The 7,963-nt window shown below is 39.1% G+C and overlaps 1 protein-coding gene across 4 annotated transcripts in view; it reads left to right on the top strand.

The window, feature by feature from the left end:
- The window catches only part of BRD9 (bromodomain containing 9), a 30,547-nt gene that overhangs the window by 876 nt on the left and 21,708 nt on the right, over positions 1 to 7,963 (top strand). For 2 of the 4 annotated variants that reach the window (XM_048940723.1, XM_048940726.1), the window contains exons 2-7: positions 78 to 298; positions 2,319 to 2,451; positions 2,928 to 2,988; positions 3,932 to 4,076; positions 6,872 to 6,982; positions 7,759 to 7,934. In XM_048940723.1, coding sequence (XP_048796680.1) covers positions 78 to 298; positions 2,319 to 2,451; positions 2,928 to 2,988; positions 3,932 to 4,076; positions 6,872 to 6,982; positions 7,759 to 7,934 — 847 coding nt within the window. The remainder of the gene's footprint in view (positions 1 to 77; positions 299 to 2,318; positions 2,452 to 2,927; positions 2,989 to 3,931; positions 4,077 to 6,871; positions 6,983 to 7,758; positions 7,935 to 7,963) is intronic. The other 2 variants (XM_048940725.1, XM_048940724.1) reach the window with 2 other exon arrangements.

The following is a 7,963-nucleotide window of genomic DNA, read 5'->3' as shown; positions in this document are numbered from 1 at the left end:
ACCTATATGCTTCAGTGATAGTGTGCTGTCACTTTCATCAGCATCTCCAACTTTTTTTTTCTTTTTTTTTAATTTAGATTATGTAGACAAACCTTTGGAAAAACCTTTGAAGCTGGTTCTTAAAGTTGGAGGAAGTGAAGTAACTGAACTTTCTGGATCAGGACATGATTCTAGTTATTACGATGACAGATCAGATCATGAGCGAGAGCGGCATAAAGAGAAGAAGAAAAAAAAGAAAAAGAAGTCTGAGAAGGAGAAAGAAAAGCACCTTGATGATGAGGAAAGAAGAAAGAGGAAAGTAAGCTGTGCTTTTTAGAATTTAGACATGCCATCACTCAAACATGTTCACTTACCTGAGATCAGATAAGTGTGTACAGGTCTGGTACAGTCTAAAGGACCCCCTCAGTTCTCCCCCAGTTTTTTTTAATATTTAAGTAAGAAGACCGCTGTTTGGAGGCAGCACCTCAGAAGTGGCCATCATAGAAGGCCAATTTGGTGGCCTTCTATGATGGAGTGACGGCATCAGTGGATAAGGGAAAGGCAACCGATGTCATTTACCTGGACTTGAGCAAGGCCTTTGACATGGTCTCCCACCACATCCTCATCTCCAAATTGGAGGGAAGTGGATTTGATGGGTGGACCACTCGATGGATAAGAAACTGGTTGAAAGGCCGCAGACAGAGGGTGGTCATCAATGGCTCTGTGTCCAGGTGGAGGCCAGTAATGAGCGGCATCCCCCAGGGGTCTGTCTTGGGACCAGTGCTCTTCAGCATCTTTATCAATGACATCGATGTAGGAATCGAGTGCACCCTCAGCAAGTTTGCTGATGACACCAAGCTGAGCGGTGCGGTCAACACGGTTGAAAGAAGGGATGCCATGCAGAGGGACCTCGAGAGGCTAGAAAGGTGGGCCCGGGTGAACCTGATGAGGTTCAGTACGGCAAAGTGCAAAGTTTTGCACTTGGCCCGGAGGAATCCCAGGCATCCGTACAGGCTGGGAGGAGCGGTCCTTGAAAGCAGCCCTGTGGAGAAGGACCTGGGGGGCCTGATAGATGAAAAACTTAACATGAGCCTGAAGTGTGCTCTTGCGGCTCGGAGGGCAAATGGAATCCTGGGGTCCATCAAAAGAGGGGAGGCCAGCAGGGACGGGGAGGTGATTGTCCCCCTCTACTCTGCTCTTGTGAGGCCCCATCTGGAATACTGCATCCAGATGTGGAGCCTGCAGTACAAAAAAGACAAGGAGCTGTTGGAGAGGGCCCAGAGGAGGGCCACTAGGATGATCAGGGGACTGGAGCACCTCCCCTATGAGGACAGGCTGAGGGAGCTGGGCTTGTTCAGCCTGGAGAAAAGAAGGCTGCGGGGTGACCTCATTGCAGCCTTTCAATACCTAAAGGGAGCCTACAGAGGGGAGGGGAATCAACTCTTTGAAAGGGTTGATATGCATAGGACGAGGGGAAATGGTTTTAAGTTGAGCGAGGGGAGATTTAGGTCGGACATCAGGGGGAAATTGTTTACCCAGAGAGTGGTGAGGTACTGGAACAGGTTGCCCAGAGAGCTTGTGGATGCCCTGTCCTTGGATGTGTTCAAGGCCAGGTTGAATGGGGCCCTGGGCAGCCTGGTTTAGCATTAAACGTGGAGGTTGGTGGCCCTGCATGTGGCAGGGGGGTTGGAGATTCATGATCCTTGAAGTCCCTTTCACCCTGGCCATTCTGTGATTCTGCGATTCTGTGAAGTGTAGAAAATGCCCATCCAGGTTGGTGCATTTCTGCCGTTTAGAAGAGTGATCAATGTGTTGATTTGTTAAATAATGTAAATGCTTGTTCCTTTTAACTGGTATTTTTCTATCCATTTGTTTTGTGTATCGTTATAAATACTTCTGTTTTTAAATTTAATGTTTCGTGTTTCAGCTGGTTCAGAAATATGCTTTGCTATCCTTTGAATGAAAGGTATTTCCAGCCTTTCGAATATAGAATGAACTTTGCTCCGATATAATAAGTTGTTAATTAAACATAACAGTTTCAATGCCTACAACAGCTTTTCTTTTATAATCTGATTTTACATGAGTTCAGCATACATTTGGTGGAAGTTCAGCGAGTAATGAGAGAACAGTACTTTTATGTAGTGCTGCTTATGTTTTGCCTTTGTGTTTAATCAGAGTGGAAAAAATTGGGAAAAAGAGACAATGGCAGTCACAATATTTAAACCATATCATGGATCAGTTGTACCTTGAGTATGCCAAATAAAAATGGCTCTTATTTTTCTGTAGGTAGGATTGTGCATTTGAAGTATGTTCTGAAATCTGTCTTTTTGCTGTTGTAGGAAGAGAAAAAGAGGAAAAGGGAAAAAGAGCAGTGTGACACTGAAGGAGAAACTGATGACTTTGATCCTGGGAAAAAAGTGGAGGTTGAGCCTCCTCCAGATCGTCCTGTCAGAGCATGCAGAACTCAGCCAGGTGAGCTTTGTGAGAACTTATATGTGCTTAGTCTGCACGTTAAGTGGATTCTTAATCCATACCTGTCTTCCCAGTGGGTCTGCATCTATCTGTCACTCTTGTCTTCTTTTTGATTGGAAAAAATAGGCTGTATTTCAGGAATACTAATTCCATGGGTGTTATAGCAAAGGAACCATTAATACTGCACGAATGAAAACATTACCAGAATGGGGGCATCCCAATGTTGCAGTTTGAGTAGCTAAATATCACTTTTCGTTTCTGTAAAAATGGATAACGCCTTACTTTATTTTACTAATAGATGTATTTAACCTATTAGTAGATATTGAGTTAAATTTTATTTAAACTATCTTTCAAAAATGAGCTTAAAGCTCATTAAGTAAGAGAAATAGTTATTGTATACTTAAAGTAGGTATGTTTCGATAGATATATTCATATATTTGTTCCTTTAATTTGCCTGTTTCCATCTCAAACTGCAGCTGAAAATGAGAGCACACCAATCCAGCGATTACTAGAACACTTCCTTCGTCAGCTCCAAAGGTATTAATATCTTGTCCACGGCTGTGTTGATTGTGTCTGGCACACACGTGTTAGATTACAACTCCTTATTCTGGCTTGCTGTTTTAAAATCATGCAGAGACTGGCTTTAATATATTGGGTAACTTTTCAACTGCATCAGACCTCATTGTTTTTAAAGGTTAGTTGATGAATATTATTACCAGCAGTGCCATTCTAGCCTGGGGATAAGCAAGGCATGTTTTGGGGGTAAACTATATTGCAGTTAGAGATTTATAAAGCACTAATAACTGAATTTAAAGAACAAAAAACTGTGAATTTTAATAAAGATTGGAGTCATGAAATTGTTGTATTTTGCATTTTCTGTCAGATGCCAAAGCAAGTTTATACCCACTTGCTTGATAATATTCTGATGTGGAGAGATGCTTTAAATTTGTTTTTTCCTGATGTTAACTCTGTAACTCATATTTTTTGAAGGGAATTACCAACATCCTTTTTTTTTTTTTTTTTTTTTCTTTAATAAATACAAGAAGCTGAATTCAGAACCAGATCTAAAATAGAAAAGACTGCAGTTACTTCTAGAGGATTTCACGAACAAGAAGATTTAAAGAAATTATTACTTGTAATTACTACTATATAGAGAAGTTATTACTAGGCCAAAACACCCATTTGGAGTGTAAGTGGAGATACAGATAGCGTATGAGAAATAATTAAGTAAATCAGGAGCTGGTTTCATCTTTTTCAAAGAAGTCTGCATGTGCATAATCAAAACTCTGTTCTGTAGCAGGGAACTTTTCAAATACCTCACTGCTTAGTGAAATTGGTTTTGTTTAATATTTTTTTTCGTTTTAAATAAGGCACTACTTGTTTCTATACCACACAAACAGAATAAAACAACGATCATCTTGTTTGCTGATTTAAATGTTAACTCTTTCTTTCTTTCTTTCTTTTTAAATTTTATTTTTAGGAAAGATCCTCATGGGTTTTTTGCTTTTCCAGTCACGGATGCCATCGCTCCAGGATATTCCATGATAATAAAACACCCCATGGATTTTGGAACTATGAAGGAAAAAATTGCAGCAAACGAATACAAATCAGTCACTGAATTCAAGGTGAATTGTTAGAGATTCAGTTACTTCAGAACACTTCAGTAACAAACCTCAGATTCATTTTGACTTCAGAAGTCTTTCTTACCTTAATTATTTTAATGTGTGCTCATTCAAAGCTCAATTGCCTGTTCTGCAAAAGTTCACTGCAGGTTAATGTGGAAATGAATAACATGCTGTAAAGATCTGTGGAATTCATGCTGCTAGACACAATATTCCTACCTATATTTAGAGTTTAAGGAATTTCAAGAAACTTAGATTTATTTTTTCTGTTTAGACTTGATTAGATTGATTAAATGGCAGTTTAAATGTATTTGCATGACAGTTGGAGATAACAAAACATTTTTTTAGTGCATTACAATAACAGCTGTGTATTTTTCATTTTGAATTACCCTGTGTTCCATATAACTGCCATTTTGGATGGTGTTTTGGCAGAAGCTTAGTTAGCAAGGTTATTGGCAACTTGCCTTAGCTACACTGGCTGTTGACACTGCAGTAATACCTTGTTGAATGCATTGTCGTTCTACAGGCAGGCAGTGCTGTAAGTTTTTTTCATTTTTTTTTATTTTTTAGTATTGTCAGCTCCTGGAAGGAAAGAAATTTTATTTAACCTATTCATGAAGTTCTATGAGCGGCCTTTAACTTTCATTGCTTTCAGCTGTAGAAGTGATGTAACGAGGCTTCACAGAGGACATTGGCTTGCTTTTCAGGGTTGTTTTTTCTCCTATAGAAAATTCCAGCAAGGTGAGCAAAGAGCAGCTTAGATTTCCTATAGGGGCTTTGACAAATGTTAGTCTGTTTTGTTATGTGTGAATTGGGATTGTTTGTTTGTTTTAAATGGAGACTTTCATAGGAAGTAAGAATACATATTATCATTGCAATCAGCCAGCCGTGCCATCTGTGTTTTGAAATCTTGTTGACTTGTCTTTCTGAGTCATTTTAAAAAGATGTTTGAATGGGAGCTCCCTGGCTGTATTGACATACAGTTATGGTTACATTGATAATGCCAGTAGGAGAGCAGTCTTAGAAAATGAGAATTACTGCATTGTTCAGACTAACAGATTCTTTTTCTCTGAAGGATTTGTTTTCTGCTGGCACTCTTTGAAGAGTGATAAATGTTTGCTAGAAATCTATCACTGTCCAGTGTCCAACCTCTTTGTCCAGTGACAGAGGTAGGACTTCCTTTCTAGATGTGAGTATATGCTCATGCTTTTGTAATTGTTAAATAATACAGAAAAGTTCTTAGGTTTTGACCTCTAAAAAGGAGTGCTCCGATGGTTGTCTTCCACTTCTGATAAACCTGCTTCAACCAGCTGAGGCTAGTCAGAAGCCAGTACCTGCTCAAAGGGAAGACTCTCTGTGAGCCATATGCTGTATTTAGCAGTGGAGAAATTGCTGCAGAAATACCAAAGTCGGACAAACAGAAAGCTTTGTTATTTTCTGCACTATTTCAAAGACCATCACGACATGCATTGCTCCCCTGCTCTTCCTTATTTCCTTCTTACCTAATTGTTTGCTACCTCGTGCCACCTTCCCAATTCCTGTTTTTGTGATGGTCTCTGTAAATGAAGGCAGATAACCTAAATGTCACAGGAAGTCACAGACTAGCCTTTATAGCTCTTTATCTACTTAGCTGGTATGGAGCTAATAGTAGTAAATCATCAGAGGAGCACTGCTCTGGCATCACTGCAGGGGAACAAGACATAAAAACAACTTTTTTTCCCCATATATGATCAGGAATGCAGCGGGACAGAATTTTGGTTTATGTATTAATGTTTGGTGTCAGAGGAAGAATTCAGGAGGAGTCTCATCAGAAATCTTTGTGTCAGAAAATCTGTTCTGTGAACATGGTAGGTTAACTCCCACCATGGAGTTGGATCTTTGCCACAGAACAAAATCATCATCAAATATACTAGACTGCTGCACAGACGGTGTTTGTATTTGTGTCTTGAGAAAAACTAAAGCTTAATTGCTTGAACAGTCATTATTTCAATATTGAGAAGTCGCTGAGCAACAAGTACGTCCTTAAAGTATGCCCCAGTCTAATTTGTTAGTGTCCAAGTTGTGAAGTGCTACTGTGTGATTCTTGGTTATTGATTTGTCAACTTTTTAAATTTTCAGAAGACTGTAATGCTGTCTTTCCAGCTCAGTGTTTCATAGAGCTTCTAATAATGCTTTCTGTTCTTTACTTAATGGACCAATAATGTTTGGTTAAAATAGTCTTCCCTTAGGGAGGAAAAAAAAACAAACAACAAACAACAAAAAACCTCTCATGATCTGCAATAAATGTTTTTGGTTCAGCTTGCAGTGGAATGTGTTAAAGCTTATTTCAGCAAGTTGCATCAGTTAAAAATTGCCTGATGGTGGATGTGATAGGAGAGGACAAAATGGCTGTTTTGTTCTCTTGTTGCATGCATTGAGCGTTTGTAAAGTTGGTTCTTAAGTTTTGAAGGCTTTTGTTGTTGTTGCAGTTTAAGTGGCTGAAAGTTACTACGAATTCCTACAAATGAAATTATATATAATATACTTTATCTTCTTGCTCTTGTATCTCTCTAACCTATTCTGATTTGTGAGGAAGGAAAAACATGCAAATCTTTACTTGGTCCCTCAGTGCTGTTACTGATTTTTACGTTTATTTGTTTGGTGTGTATGAAAAAGAAGGAGACGTTGGCACGTAGGTTAAACTTGTTTATATATTAAGAAGAATACAGAGCAGCCTTGGTAGTGTGCTGTGTGCAAGTTGTGCAGTAAAGGAGTTTGGTATTTGAATGGGCTTTTTTGTTTTGTTTTGTATTTTACAGGCAGATTTTAAACTCATGTGTGATAATGCAATGACTTACAACAGACCAGATACTGTTTACTACAAGCTAGCCAAGAAGATACTGCACACAGGCTTTAAGATGATGAGCAAAGTAAGAGACCTTTTAAAAACAAAGCAGAAACTCTTTGTTTTGGGGATTCTTTTTTTTTTTGTCATAATCAAAAGGAATGTAATTAATAGCAGTGTTAAACGTTATTTCATCTATCTGCCATTACTTATTACTGTGTCTATTCATATTACTCTGCTTAGGGGCTCGATAGCATTTGTGTTATAAACACAGCTTTATTTTCTAACCTCATCTGCACCACTGAGGTCTGTGGGAGCTTATTCTACTGGCTTCAGTGGAAGCAACTGGGATCTAAGCGCGAAAAGCCTAACTATAAAATGTTGCTTCGGGCTTTAACTTTGAATGCAAAAATTTCATCTAAGTCATAATTTTGCATAAACAAAGAATCTTTACATTTTCAAATGTGGTGGGCATGGGGGAGGTTTCAGAGATTTCATAAATGCACGCATACAAAGCTAAATTTATACTCAAATACAGTTCTTGATCTGCAAAACTTGAGTTGATTTTGTGAGCTGCTTTGTGTGTGCATGTGCTTGTGCTGCTGTTCTGCATGGTAAGTCCTGTACGAAATGGTTTGTTGTCTTTGCATATGCATTGTTTGTTTGTTTCTCTTTCTTGATAGTTGGTCTGCAGAAATTCTGATGCCATGCTACCATGACAAATCATGTTGCATCGCCATTGAAAATGAGGCATAAAGAACAAAATAAGGCCATGGCCATTCCCATCCCATCCCATTATCATAGCATCTTGGCTATGAGGGAAAGGTTAAGTCCCTGCCGCTCTGTCCTTTCTGATTCTAGGAACGGCTGTTAGCTTTGAAGCGCAGCATGTCGTTTATGCAGGACATGGATTTTTCTCAGCAGGCAGCTCTTTTGGGTGATGAAGACACAGTGGTTGAGGAGCCTGTTCCTGAAGTTATGCCTGTACAAGTAGAGACTACCAAGAAATCCAAAAAGCAAAATAAAGAAGTTATTAGGTAAAGGTTTTCGTTGGTGTGCTTTCTAG

Source organism: Lagopus muta, chromosome 3 (assembly GCF_023343835.1).
Source record: "Lagopus muta isolate bLagMut1 chromosome 3, bLagMut1 primary, whole genome shotgun sequence".
Lineage (NCBI taxonomy): Eukaryota > Metazoa > Chordata > Aves > Galliformes > Phasianidae > Lagopus > Lagopus muta.
The sequence above is the reverse complement of the archived record's forward strand: the minus strand, read 5'-3'. Positions and strand labels throughout refer to the sequence as shown.